Source organism: Stegodyphus dumicola, chromosome X2 (genome assembly GCF_044657685.1).
Source record: "Stegodyphus dumicola isolate Sdum_Otavi_A_Nest chromosome X2, ASM4465768v1".
In the NCBI taxonomy this organism is placed as follows: Eukaryota; Metazoa; Arthropoda; class Arachnida; order Araneae; family Eresidae; genus Stegodyphus; species Stegodyphus dumicola.
This window is the reverse complement of record NC_140781.1, coordinates 155414842-155430716: the sequence shown is the minus strand read 5'-3', so window position 1 is coordinate 155430716 and position 15875 is coordinate 155414842. Positions and strand designations below refer to the sequence as shown.

General features: G+C 32.7%; 1 protein-coding gene across 6 annotated transcripts in view; it reads right to left on the bottom strand.

The window, feature by feature from the left end:
* The window catches only part of LOC118181800 (trithorax group protein osa-like), a 306313-nt gene that overhangs the window by 36570 nt on the left and 253868 nt on the right, over positions 1 to 15875 (bottom strand). For all 6 annotated transcript variants that reach the window (XM_085809212.1, XM_035350992.2, XM_035350994.2 and 3 more), the window contains 2 exons: positions 6433 to 6468; positions 1186 to 1374 (listed from right to left, as the gene is read on the bottom strand). In XM_085809212.1, coding sequence (XP_085665338.1) covers positions 1186 to 1374; positions 6433 to 6468 — 225 coding nt within the window. The remainder of the gene's footprint in view (positions 1 to 1185; positions 1375 to 6432; positions 6469 to 15875) is intronic.

Below are 15875 nucleotides of genomic sequence, written 5' to 3'. Positions count from 1 at the left end.
GCTGAAGTTAATTTGCATCCTAACTTTTAAATATATCTCATTCAGTTATTTATCGCCAAAGCAACAACAAAAAAAGTACAAAACTAAGTTTCTATTTTACAAGCTGAGACAAAGCAGCATTAAAAAACAAACATATCAAAGGAATAGCAAGCTAATATTAGGGAAAAAAAATTACATCTAGATGACATTTCAGTCTGCACATTAATCAGGTCACTGTCCGTAAAATTACACATCCAGAGAGGAAAAAAAAAGGGGGAAGGGGCATTCCGCTTGATGCCCCTCTAGCACTCTAAATGGCCATTCCCACTGGGGTTTATTTGAGAAAACAGAGTCAGTTCCCTGTGTCAGCTAGCTCCACTGTGCCTGCAGTTCCGATTTATCAACTTGTTGCTCTATGGGAAAAAAAAACTGGTGTGAGATTGGGTATACAATACCTCTCAAGTACTCTGCCATAATCAAATAAATAAAACCACAGCTACATTACTGGTTCAGATGCTGTAAATTCATAAGCTAAGATCTTTGCTTACACTACCTACTATTAAATTCTTTAAAAGCTCCATGATTTCTAAGCAAATAATTGTGAAAATAAAGGCTGAGAAACATACTCTCAAAGCTAAGCAAATATAACTATATAACTTCTGGTTTCAGCTGCAAGCAGCCAAAGAATCAACCCTTTGGCCCAGCATTTAGTACAATCATGCAGAGGCAAGTCAGAATTGCCATAGAACACAGATATTTTAAATGATATAGAATGCCGCACTTAGCCAAAGCATTTATGACAGTTAAAACTTTTAACTATCATAAATGCAGCATAGTATATGTACATTAGAAAAGCATTCTGTAAGTAAGGGTCTCTGACACCTCTTAACCTACCACCAACCTCTCGAGAGGACTTTTGGATCACCGCATATTTACAGTGCTGCATGGACACTATACATTTATAAACATCCATACCTTCTCTGGAATTCGAATGCGTGCCCTTTGGTATGGCAGTGAGCGACGCTAACAACTTTACCAGTTGGGCGGTGCACACATTGTACATACATTTTTAAGCTACTGTTTATGATGAAACAAAAGAATAATTATCAGTTTACTAATGCAGAATTTATGGCTGCTAGAGCGAAAATAACCACACAAGCTCTTAAAAATACATAACAAATCAAACAATGCAATAGAAAGATGTACCTCTACAAATCCTCCACGTTCCTTAACAGTAAGGTAGACTCGAAAAACATCCAGAGGCTGCTTGCTTATAGTAGGGCACTGGGTGATGGGACTACCCCTATCTTCATTAAATACAATTAGTTTATCAAGAAAGTAACGCCTATCTGGTTCATCTGATAATGTGTATAACTTCAGCAGGTTTTCTGGACGCTAAAATATTTTAAAAAAAAGTTTTATTACAATTTATGCAAATTTAAAAAATGCAATGCATACACTATAACCCACAAAACAATTATAAAACTTAAATATGATTTGAAAGAAAAAAACATGATTTTCATTTTAAATACAAAGTTACACAGCAAAATGTTACAGAATGGTTTACTTGCAAATAAATTCTCTCATTACAGATATTTTCTGAATAAACAATTTGAATTCCCTAACCTGCATTTTAATTTCAATGACACATGTATTAATTTCAGACATGTTTATAGCTATAAATAGAAAAGACTTATTTTAAATGACTTGTTGATGAAAATTACAATCCCCCAGAACCCCCTCCCCTGAAACAAATTACTTATACCTTATAACATACACCTTTGTATTTGAAACTTTTCAAAATACTGAAATTGCATATTTATAGTTTCCATAAGCAATAAATAATTTCTGTGACTAGCTCACTGATACAACTTAGCTTTAATCCCTCATTTATTTTTAAATTTGACTACAGCTCTTAGAAAAACCACCACATAATTTGTTACTTTTGACTCATTGTACGTTTTAACAAGCACAATTCCATAAAATTAGTTAAATAAAATGATTCTAGGGGTCTACCAATGAAATATGTATACAATAAATATTATATAACATTTAGAAAATCTGAAGGCGTTTAGATTTTAACATCACACAAGAGGATTTTTGTTAAGGTTTTTTTTAAACTCTTGGCAAACTTGCAATTTATCAATTTGCTCTTGGATTTCTTCCTGCTAAGGCACTACTTTTTGTCTTAACTTCATTATAAATACTCTTTTTTTTTCATGCTTACACCTCATAAAATTCAAACAGTAAAATCATAATTTTTTTTAAAATTCCAGATTGAGTGTTAAATGTTATACATTTTTTATTTTTTCAGCCTTTTCTCAGTTTATCAAAACAATATTCAGTTTTCTTAACAAGATGGCATAACTGCAAACCTCTAAAGATAAAAATTCAGAAGATTTCTTCCCCAAATTCAGAAGATTTCTCCAAAATTCAGAAGAACACGAAGAATTAATATCATGCTTTAATATTAAAAAAATAACAATTTATACAAAAAGAAAAAAGAAAATTGTACTTACATTAGTAAATCTCAATTAAGTAGTAACTAAAAAATTTATTAGGAAACATAAAACAAGAACTTAATGTTACACAAAAAAATTATTGCAATGAATTTAGAGTGCATTTTTTGGCTTTAGCCAAAAATTCTTTGGAAAATTTCCTGTCATAACAATTAGTTTCCTCATAACATTTAGCAATTAAAATGTTTTCTAGAGTTTTTGGTGAAATTGAAGAACGAAACATAGTTTTGTTTTTCTTCACAACACTGAAGACTCTCGCACCCAGCATTACCGTGCGGAATTACGAGAATAGCACATAAAACTCTTGCTAGTCTATCATATTTTGGTGTTCCATCAGCTCTTTTTATTCTTTTTAAGGTACCAACGAGGACATCAAGTCTATCTTCTCTAGAACTGGCAAAGTCTTCAAACTGTGCAGCAGAAAATTGGTTCTGTAGTTCATCTAAAGCATCATTATGGCATTCATTTTCTTTAATTGTTAACAAAAATGGAAATTTATCAATAAAAAAAGGAATCTTTTCAAAAGATGAATTTTCAATTTGTTTCAAATTTGCCACTTCAACATTTAAAAGAACTTCATTTTGCAATAGAAACTTCCTTACAATGTATGGCTGAGTAAAAGTACTTTCTAACACATCGAAAAAATTCTTTTTTTCTCATGATCTTTCAAAGAATTTACAAGTTCCCTGGTTAGATTGCCAATTATAAGATCATTGTCATCCTTTTGATTTGCCAAACTATTATAGGCAACACGAATCAACACACTGTTTTTCACAACGGACGGTTTTACAAACTTAGTATAAAGTTCTTTCAAAAGATCATTAAGAATTTGGATAAGCAGGGGAGATTTTGGCGAAACTGATTGTAGAAGGGTATTTACACTTTCAAAAATCTTAATGATACTTAACACAAAACTACAATATGCTTTGTTCAAATCCGAAGAAAGAAGATAGAAAATCCTTTCCTCCCGGCTAATAGAAGACTGTTTCTTCTTCCCTTGAACTTCTTTAACAAAGTTGACCTTTGAGGAGTCTTCTAAGCATTTTCTTTTTAAAGGGTTTGATTCTGTGTGTTGGCTTTTCCTTTTTAAAGCATTTTGATTAGAAGCAAAGTTGGTTTTCGGAATCTTATATGCCACCAAATTTCATAGGATCTGTGGTTTCGTTTTGGTCTCTTCGTGAAAATATTTTAGCAATGCATCCCACTGTTCAATAAACCTTCCTAGCGCTCTGCCTAAGGATAACCATCTCGTGCATACCTGTTTCAGAATTTTTCTCGTTTCACCAGAGCACAGTTCTTGGAAATTCTTTAGGTTTTCTTTGCTTTTTTACACTTTTTTCCAGATAGAAAAACACATCAATCAGAAGCTGGTCAATATTTAATGGTAAAGCAGCTGCAGCTTTTTCTGCTGCCAAATTAATTAAGTGGCATGGGCATGCAATAACAATTAATTCGTTTTGTTCTTTTTTGAGGAAAGTGACTACACCCTTTTTATCACCCACCATGACAAGAGCATTATCTGCACCAAATGAAATGCAGTTTGATATTGGGATGTTAAGTTGTTTCAACTCATTAATTACCAAGGAGGCAATATTTTCCCCCGTAGCATCTCCATTTAACAATGGTAGACGCAAAAGATGAGGTTTTAATTTCATTGGAAACATCACAGAAATATGTGACAACAATGGGGTAAAGCTTCCAATCGCTGTCGTTGCTGCCATCGATTGACACCGAAAATGCTGAATTCTGGAGTGCAGCTATCGTTTTACTTTGTGCATCGCAAGCAATTTCGTTCACAATAGAAGATGTTTTCGTGCGAGCACAAGCATATTTCTGAGCAATCTTGGAGTCGGGAAACATCAGTCTGAAAAGTTGACCGGCGTGATCGGCAGCGCTTAGCAGCACGTTGTGTTCGATGAGGAATGCAGTAAACAAACACTCTGCCAAAATGACATCGGCATCCGAATTCGTAGCTGAATTTGAAAAAAATTCATCCACTTTCTTTGACGTTGTCGAAGCCGAAGCATTAACTTCATGCTTTTTAGACTTAACATGCTTCACAATGTCGCTTTTCCCACCGTGACTTATTATGAAGTTACACACGCACATGTTGCAAAATGCATAGTTATTTCCTTTGAAGGATTCTTTAATTGTTGGAAATTCGGCTTTGTAGGCAGGCCGAAAATATTGAGAATACGGTTTTTTTTTTTAAACTCATTTCGTAACGACGACGTTAAATTCGTAGCATGTGAAAAAAAAAAATAAAAAAAAAATAAATAAATAAAAAAAATAATAATAATAAAATAAAAATAAATTATTATTTTTTATTATTATTACCACAAAGAAAAGAGTGGGAGAAACAAGTTCTTGGATTGGCTGGTTAAGCTGCGAGTTGGGAGAAACCGCAGGTTACTGGATTCGAAGTAGTCAGTAGTTGGCGGTAAAACACGATGCAATTGGCAAAAATCGCTGAATTGGCAAAAAATTCTAAAATTTTGACAAAAATCACTAAAAACACTTGAAAAAGGAAAAAAAATCGTAAAAAATGGATTACGATCGTAAAATTGTAAAGACAAACGCATTTTCGTAAAAATTACGAAAAATTCATAAAAGTTGGTAGGTATGAGATGGCCTTCACAACTTTTTTTCCTTCTCATTTTTATTATTAAACATCAGTTTCTTCAGTTATGCAACATCAAAAATTTTAAAAGCAGCATATGTTTAAAATTCCTTATACACTATTAAGTGCCACCAATAATTTTTTTTCAGTCTTTTGTCAGTTTATGATGATGTTTTTTTAGTAAGATGACTTGTGCAACAATTTTTGGTCAGTCTTTTTAGCCCAAAAGGGCTATTAGTTTTGAGTCTTAATTTTTTGTCTTCAAATAAAAAGATGCCATAACATTGGTTAACTGAAGAAGAAAACACTTTGTACCATGTAAAAAATGACTGAGAAAGTAATGTGACAACAAAATGAAATCAGAACAAAAAAGAAAATTAGTCTAAAAACCACACAACTTAAAAAATAAACAACTGGAATTGCCATAGTCAGAACTGACAATGTGGGGAAAATGAGCCTTTTCCGAAAGTATCCCATACCTGTTCATTGGGATTTAATACAGGAGAATATGTTGACCAATCCGTTCAGTGGATATCTTCACTTTCCAGAAGCATCTCAACAACATGAGTCTTGCGTTGCCGGGCACTGTCATCTATAAAAACAAAGTTGGGACCAATGGTACCTCGGAAAAGACGCACATGGGGAAGGATAACTTCCACACAGTAACGATCTCCGGTAAGTGAAACTTTTGTCAAAATGTGGATCTTTGTCCATAATGTTAAAATTTGGACTTTTTAAAATTTCATTTTTATAACCTTTATTTTTTACTAACTTTGTCTTTTTAACTTTATTAAACATTTCTTTCTTTGTGCTTTCAGCCACATAAAATTCAACAGAAAAATTCCCAAATATTTACGAACAGCATATTTTTAGAATTCCCTATAGAACTGTTAAGTGTTGGTATACTTTTTTAAATCTTTGCTGTGTTATTTCTTTAAAAATAATACATGGTAATAAAATCTGGTGGTAATATCCTTTTACTTGTGTTGCCATACATTTTTTTACATTCATTATACTATTTTTTAACAATAATGCATAATGATAACCTTTGATTGCAAGATCTAAAAAGTGATATGGACACAAAAGTGAGATTTGACTCTGGTGCTAAAGAAGGGGGGGAAGGGGGATTAAATTCAATTCTATAGATAAAGCATAATTTTAACACTATCACAACAAGATTAAGCTGATCACAAAACAGTTCCATAACAACACATGAACACTTAAGCAGTAATCTACAAAAACATACATTTCTCACGATTTTCAGCATGCAATTTATTTACTATTTTCCAAATAAAGTTAAAAAAAGAAACAAACCTTTATATTTGCAAATTCATAATTGCTATTGGCAACCTATGAAAAAGAAAGTGAGAAATATTAATTTTTGATATTTATAAACACAATATGTTAAATTAAAATACTTAAGACTGATATTATAGTATATAGTTCTATATGTTTAATAAATATCAATACTATATACATCTGTTTATAAATTACCTAATTTAAGTAGAAAATCAGTTTTGATTACTATTTCCAATTTCAAATATGTTTGTTCTTGCATGTTCAGTTTTTACAAACAGTATTCATAATTAAAACATGTACTTTCCAAAGTTAAAAAACTAGTTAAGTAACTTACGAGTTCAGCATTACCATCACACCAATACTGATAATAAATGTACAAAAGAGCATGTACTACTACACAAATGGAAAAAGAAATCTGAAGCTATTTTAAAATTTAGAACTCATTTCAATAATATCAACATAGTAGGCTAACCATTAATTATCAAACTAAAACACAACATTAGTTACAGAAGCTTGCACCAAGCACATAAATTATGAAAGAATATTATTTATGACTTTAGCCAAAATGTCCTGTTGTCCTGCGGTCAATGGTTTAAAAAAATGACTGAAATTGCTGCACGAAGTGTGTCACACTAATGTGTTGAATTTTTTTAATCAAACAACTTTTCCCCCTCTGCAATAAATGCATTTAACCACAGAAAAGAATATCCTTCTTGGAATGTAGTATGACTTTTTAAAGAAATTAAAAACAGCTCCTGAACATTGTCATTAAGCAATCCAAATAGCAATGCTATTTACATTATACTGTAATGTATTAACCTTTTGCAGATGACAGTTTTGCCGTATGTACATATTGGCTTTCTGCAACTAGTCAATTGATTGCACATTCACTGGAATGTAGCTATTCAATGATATACAATCAAGGTCCAATAAAAGGAGTGTGATGTACATGAATATATCAGTTACTGTTGTAACGAAGTGATTGCTTGACCTAAGCTGAGTGATTCTCAGAATTCACATAATTATTGCTGCTCACTCACTCAACACTCCATTCGAAAGATGAAATTGACATTTTTATCTTTATGAAATGGCATTTTTGATGGCAATATTTTAATTTTTAGAGCATATGGGTTTTCCAAACAGAAAATTTTGAAAGATTTGACATTTTTAGCATTAATATAAATGTGACATGAGTAATAATTTCAAGGTAAGGGATACATTTAAAAGTGAAGGAAGTTCTTGAACGTGTAAGATAAACAATCAGATTTTTGCAAAGGCATTCAAAGAAATCAGTACATAGAAAGGAAGCTGTAAACTATAGGTACCAAAGATGACAGAATGGCAAATCCTGGAAATTTATATACACGATGCCACAACATTTTACTTTATTTCAAAATTTAAAACAACCAGCAAGAATTTTGCAATCCAGAAAGAGGACACAATGATGACACTGAACACACCGTAACATTGAAAGGATTCAAACAGGAAACTGGTCCCAAGCTACATATTTAGAGATCAAATAAATTTCTCACTATCTCAGTGCATGAAATCAGGTCTTCTGGAAGTTAATATTTTCAGTGTGATGTTTTAGAGCAAATTCAATGTCTACTTTTCTTAAGAAAAACAATTTAAATGGGATAATACTATGACACACTGCCAAGAGATGATGATCAGGCATTCAAAGATAACTAGCAATTATCTTCCCTTTTCAAAAGTCAAGCACAAGGCGGAAGACTTGAGAGAAGATGATGAGACTTGTTCACCATTTCAGAAGATTAATTTTAAACATATTTTGACCAATGGGAAAAGGAGTGGCCATAGCATAGGGCTTTAATGCCTTTTTCACTTGCAAATTTAAACCTCTATGTTTCTAGTTTTTAATAAATGCAGGCCTGATACTTTTTTTACTGTACCTAGCAAATCCAATTATTCACAATATAAAGGAGAGAGATTCAGCGATTAAGATATTTTCCAACGATTTCAGGTTATTTTTGTTGACAAGAACTTTTAATCTGGATATCTGCTGTGCAGTATCACAAGAAGCATGATTTTATGCACTTTCTTAACTCTCACTACCATCATTTCTACTCAGAACAATGATTTTATCAGTTATTCCGACCTTAATGCATATTCTTTAAAATATCAATACTAGCTTACTAACATAACACAGAAAACATAATTTACTTCATATGAGTTACGTTACATTATTTAAATATAGCAGATCACATGAGGATTAACTATTTAAGAGAAGGTGTGCCCTCTTGGAAGCTTATTATACTGTTTTAAATGAAACTGGCTAAAATTCATTTTATGCATGACTTTGAATCCAGTTCAAACTACCAATATTCAGCGGTCTTTATCACTGGTGGGGTTGCTTCATATGGGAAAGGATAATCAATGTAAAACTGACAATGGATATACAGTACCTGCTGCTTTTTAAACTCAATTGTTAATAATCTCAGCCAGTTATGCTCAGATTTCCTGGAATCAAATCAAATACATTCTAACCAATAGAAAAACTGCCATTTATTAAGTTTAGATTCGCAACTTGAATCTTCAGCGCCAGATTACCTTACTTTTATCTATTCAAAGCATTTTGCAGTTCATTCATTTAACATGTTGTGGACTGTGGCTTTATCATTCAGGTATGTAATGCTTTAATAAAATGGTTTGACTGAAATTTTTCTATCTCCTGGTACCAGTGAGACAATTTTTTCACAGTTTTATTTGTGAACACTAACTTCAGAGAGGCAGAATTTCCTTCCCTTAAGGTTACTAAAAATAATTCTCTAGAGGTATTGTAAATGAGTGAGGATTCCTTCCTGAATACCAGCTGATGGAAGGTAGAAAAGCAACTTCTGTATTCCATTTTTTTAAGCGTCTCTCCTCAAAATCATCCCCTTGGGATAGATACATTATCTACACCAAGAGTTATAAAAAAATTCATGAAATGGTACGCATTATTGTATGTGAAGAGTCTTTGAACGGAAAGGAAGTATTAACTATAGACTAAAGAAAAAGCCAGGAAAGCATTGGCCATGCTTATAATCATGAAGTAGCAGATAATCTTAACAGACTAATGGCATTCTTTTTTGCTGGCTAGAAACATAAGTCACTGGAAGAAGCGTTTAAAAAAACATTTTGTGTGCTCAACTTGCAAGTTGTTGAAATACTGAGTAAAAAGACTTAAGACTGAAAGAAAAGAATAAATTATTAAAAGATTTTAAATGATTCCTGGTAATCTCAGCCAGAAAAAAACTACATTTAAACTGGAAATTTCCCAAACATGGTGTAATTTACTGAAACAAAGAATTATAATTAATGAAGAACTAATAAAAATTCAAATGTCTGAAGGAAGAGCAAAAGAGACAGAAACAGACTCTCAAATTGCTTTATTAGAATGGTTTCCAGCTATGAAACTAAAGTTCCATTTTTTAATGTAGGTCAATCTGGATGTCACCCTGTGACAATCAACTAAAAAATTTTAAATACGGTAAATGAAAACAAAGCATACAAACACAGTAAGAAAGTTATTTAAAATATAAATAATCCATACAAACAATTAGTTGTATTTTGACAGAGTATGAACCTTTTTATGTAGTTCATCGCAACTTGCAATTTATTCTTTGAACTCTTCAAAAGCACTTTTTTTCCTAAATTTGGTCTCAAAAAAGTTATTTGTGTCTTACACGTGAAGGTAATTGCATTCAATAATTGTTTATTTGGCTTTTATGAAACATGAGAACTAAAAGAAACCACGCTATTGAAACTTTTTTAACTTGTGTGTGGCCGTCTAAATAAGGGTGCGTCATATATGCCGTCAAATACGGTAATGACAAACATCGCGTTTATGGTATCAACGTTCAATTGCGGTTTTTCTGCTGTACAGAACTTATTTATAGTATGAAACACCTTTTTAGCAGCCGAATTTGATACCAGGTAAACAAAGCATGAATTCTATAGCTTTTGTAAGATGCACACAAGTAATACGACCTTCATCGATATAGTTTAAAATTTGAATCCAATTCTTATCGGCGCGTACTCTTTCATCATTCCATCACTGGTTTCTCAAAGTTTACATATCTTTTCAAATATAATATTTCATTAAATAATTCATTTTTCAGTGCTATATATTCATTTTCAGTCAAACATTTTTTCATGAAAACTATTGTTTCTTCTATTTTGATTCAATTGACATTTTAAATGAGTAATTTCCCCAAAGTGCTTGCCCCATAATCTAGATAAGAAACAATTATTCATATAAAAATCTATAATTTGTTTAACAAACCATTTCTGGGTTATATTTCCATTTTCAAACATATTGTTTAAAATAGTGCTTAAACTTGGTGGTAGAAATGTACAATCAATTCTTTCTTTAAATTTAAAAATAAGATAATGTATTCCGGAATTCTGATATTTGTTCTTTCTTCTCCTTTCATTCTTTTTATTGAATTATAAAACATTGATGCTTGTGTTTGGAGGAACAGAAGCCAAAGTTTAGCCAGTCCATTTAAAATATATATATATTAAACATTGATCGCTTAAACAAAAATATGATTTTAAAGGATAAAACAATTGTAACACTCTTCCAATTGTGGGCAGTAGAGCTAGCCATCTTGTTTTGGGATATTTTTAACAATCACTTGTATTCTACCTCTGCGTCAGCAGAAAATTCCTTTAGATTTTCTACTCGAACCGTGTAGCTATAAAATTTTGCCAATTAATTCGTCATTATCTATAGGAAACAAATCTGATGCAGTCTGAACTGCATTAAGGATTATGGGTGCTGCACAGCCTACATCAATTATTGGGTCATTTAGATGAATGTGGGAAAATACGTTATTTGTTCTGTTTCTATTAACATATCCTACATTTGAACTGGTATTGTTTGCACAATATCTCACTAATTTATTTGTTAAGTTGTTTGAAGCCAACAGATCAATAATAGTCTTGGTGATTATTTCCAAAGTTTCTTAGGAAAGAGTAATTAAGTTTAAAATTTTGATTTGAATACCTTTGTAACTGAAAAATGCAATGAGGATCAGAAACAACTTTAAATCTTTGTGGTTTGAAGCATCAGTGTAAATTGTTATAAAGCGAGTCTTTTCTAATTTGATTTTCAGACTGGCGACTGCAAAATGTTTTATCACATTTTTAACCATAGCCTCAGTTTTCATACGCACACAAAATTTTCTTTCAAAAAATACTTTTCGATTAATTTTGCCGTAGAGTCCACAGATTTTAAACAACTGACTGTACACGAGTGTGTGTACGAAAATATTGCTTCAGTCAGTAGAAGCTGTCCTTCCTTCTCATTCGTCTTAGTAAAAGTATTGTGTGACACTATGAGAAGACGCTGTAGCTTGGTTTGCCTTTTTTGGGACTCAATGAGTCCTGTAATGCCATTTTGTCCACCATAAGTAATTGAAAATGTTGAATTGAACTGAATGCAGCTAACAAGAGAATCAATTTTTGTTCGTTTTATATAAAGACATTCTCCCCCCCCATATCATCATTAAATTTGGAATTTCTTTTTTCAAGCACCATTAGGAAGGACTTTGTAAAAACTGAACTATTATGCTTTAACAGTAGGTAGTATATGGTTTTTTCCCTAGTCTCTAAAACTATGTACTGGTAGCCTTTGATTTAGATGACGGCTATAAAAATATTTGGAGGTCAAAGCAGTTGGAGGATTATACTGTTATGCTATTGAGTAGGTTACTGCTGTCAATCATTGGTGTTGGGTGGTGTGAAATGTGTATATTAGTGAATGCATGTATGTGGCCAGACAACTAGTGAGAGAATGAAAAACTGTTAACCACCTCCATAATTCTCATGATGCCTATTTGAGACCATGTTACCACAAACATATACAGTCAAAAGTCGTTAATTCGGACACCCATAATCCGGACCTCAAAGCTAAAAACTTTCTGCGCATGCGCAGCGTTGACACATGTGCATAGGCATTTACGCGTGCGCGTAAGACCTTTACGACTGCACATATGCGTGTGCGCAAGTGCAGAATACGTTTTTGCGTGCGCGTTTAATGTATAACGGACGGTATGAGCTAAAATTATCTAATTATCTATTTCAGTTAATGTTGATGATTGTGTTGTTCCTTAATCTTTGAACTGGATACGGCTTATTACTTTTTTCAGACTGTAAAAGCAATTTTATAAAAGTAAACATGAACTTTCGATTATGTCAAATAGAATTTCCAATGCTGGAGCTCCCAAAGGATCTACAAAACGAAAGTATGTTTCGATGTCCATCAAACAAAAAGTGGAATTGCTGCAAAAAATGGATAAAGACATGAAGAAGGTGACAGAGAGGTTAGTGAAAACGAAAAAATTTCGATTGCCAAGTTAGTCTGTATTCTCGGCACAGCAATTATGGGACTTGAACAGCGGAACTTTGTAACTGAACAAGAAATTATGTCTGTTTATAGAATTAAAGAGAAAGTATTATCACATAAAAAACGAAGCAACTTAAACAACTTGCATTGAAAGAAATGTTTCATAAAGTAAACAAATAAATATTAAGCTTTTTTTTGTGTAAATTTTGATACCCTTTAGATCATCATTGTTCTTTATTTCATAAATTACGGTTTCATATTTTTAATTTTAGAATTTCTACATGCCATCTTACGAGATTTAAAGTGATGATCTATAATCCGGAATCGCCGAAATCCCGACGACTCCGGATTAACGACTTTTGACTGTATCATGTTAAAGGTGCAGATGTAGGATTACTTAAATAGAGATGTACTAGTTGAGCTATTGATTTATTAGCACCAAGTGTTTGATGAGAAGTAGCAGTATAAGTTTGGTGGTTGGTAGGAGCTTCATGCTGCCCTAGCACACAGGCCATGTTCACATATTGGCAACATGATAGGCGATATGTTACTCTACACATAAAAATATACATCATGCGGCATATTATTATATGCCCAATTCTAGCTAATGCAAGGCTCTGATAATAATATGATCTATACATGGAAATTTTCGAAACTAAATTATAGAAAACAATTTATTCTGATGAATCTAATTCCGAGATGTGATCCATGCGGGCCAAACAGCTGGAATCCATGGCTATGCCAAAAAATCCGGGATGAATGCTCACCCTATATAAAGTTAGAAAATACTTCTATATCTAAACATTTTTCTCTTAATTTGCTAAATGCTAGGAAGGAATTTTATATCATCTAAAATTTTTCACAAATTGGAGAAAGAGAAATACACCATAATTCATCAGAAATTCTACTGTGAGAAGGAAAAAGCGGATCATTATGCAACTGATAACTGAATAAAAGATTTGGACTGCAAAATGAATAGAAGTCAAGCAAAATTTATAATATCGTCAGAATTGGATTGTATTACAGAACACTGCCGGAACTCACATCAACATTTAAAAATGATCAAAGTAGTTGGTTTACAGAACTGAAAGAATAAGCTACTGTTTCATTATTGTGCAATATGGGCCCAACTATTAAGGTGACAGCACTGGCTATTGATTAGGTTGTCAAGACTGCTGTTCCTTCTAATTGCCTTTGGAAACATTTACTAATCCTGAATGGGAGCAGGCAGCTTACTCAAACTATGCTCGTGTGTGTGTGTGTGTAGAACAAACACCACCACTAAGAAGGGTTAACTTTACCCTTTATTTCTTACAGCATACAACCGCTTCTGCACTTCAGGATACAGAGACCAGCAGCACTTATGGTCTAAAACGTACAAAATAAGAAATAAACTAACTTAACTAAATAAGAATTAAACTTAGATGCTTTACAGAGACTAGTAATGCAAAGATTGGCCGTTTGACACTACGTATGTAGTGAGCGAAATGCAAAAACTTCCTATATCAGGGGGAACCAAGATTTGGCCTTAAAGGCAGACATGAACTGACTGAAAAGCATGTGTGTGGTAAGGCAGCAAGAAGTCTCTCTCTTTCTCTTGGCTAAAGGCCACTTCCTAAATATCTATACAGTTTGCAACCTCATTAGCATAAACAATTTTACTCCTGTTTATTCTGGCTGGAAATGGAAAATAAGAGAGGATATCAGTTTTAAAATAAATTTCAGTAAAACTTAAAATCCTTACAAGGTTATTTCATTATGGTAAAGCCACAAGAGCTATTTGCCTTCATGGAGGTTTTTCTAACGGAAACAAGCTTTTGTTCATGCTACACATGGGGAAAACAACAAAAACCAACTGCACAGCCAGCCAGTTCACCTGGGATCGAACCCAAGCCAGGTCGAATTGCCAGTAGAGTTCTTAACCACCTGGCCACTGGTGGGGGCCACATTGATTACTGACAAAAGCAGAAAACCTTGATGCTTGAAAGAAGTCAAGAATTTTATTCTAACTCATCAACAACAAGAACTCATTGATGACAAATAGTATTTTTACTGATTTTCTTCTGAAATGGGACAGTGAACTGGAAAAAAAAAAGTTTTACTAATTATAGCACTGTGCAGCACACACATCTTTCTGAAAAACATTAATGTCTCTTACTGTATTACATACCTTTATTAATACAATTTCTAACATTCAACCTTTAAGGGTATAATAAAAGCTTTCAAATGTCATTATAGAAAAAACATTCAGTAAATGATGAAGAGAACTGAGTTTTGTGAAACTGCAAGCATTTCGCAGGAGATAAGTAAGTTGATAAACAGCAGCCCCTATTTTGAAACTGGGAATTACAAATTTGAAACTGTTAACATATTTAAATATTTAAGATCAGAAATTTATACTCTCAATGATTTAATGCCTGAGATCTGTAGTAGAGTCACAGATGCTAACCGATGTTTTTCAGTCTAAAAAAATATTTGAAGTCTAACTTGACTAGCAGAAATATGAAGATTTTAATTTACAAAAGCTTAATCAGAACTATTCTTATATATTCTGCCGAGACCTGGGCAATGACAGAAAATGCTAAAAGTACCATTTCTGTCTTTGAAAGAAAAATTTTGAGAAATATGTTTGGCGGTATAAAATGTAACAATATCTGGCGAAGAAGAACTAACTCTGAACTCTATCAATCTTTTAAAGAAATAGATATAGTAAAATATATAAGGATTCAGAGAATTAAATGGGGAGGACACCTGTGCAGGATGGATGAAAATCGAATAACTAAAAAGATCTTGTTGGCCAGACCATTCGGCACCCAGAAAAGAGGGAGACCTAAACTTAAGGAGTCTCGACTGTTTGGAAACAGATTTAAGAATTTAAAAAATAACCACTTGGATGTCCATGGCCAGGATAGAAGAGCTTGGGATTTGATTCTGAGGAAGGCAAGGGAACATCCCGGGCTGTCTGGCCATTGAAGAAGAAGTAAGTTGATCACTCTGCTAGAAGCTATGAACATTTTAGTAAATAAAAAGGCAAATCTCTTAAAATGAGTTCAAAACCTTTAGAAACACGGATTTTACATATAAAAAGTCTCACAAAAATTGC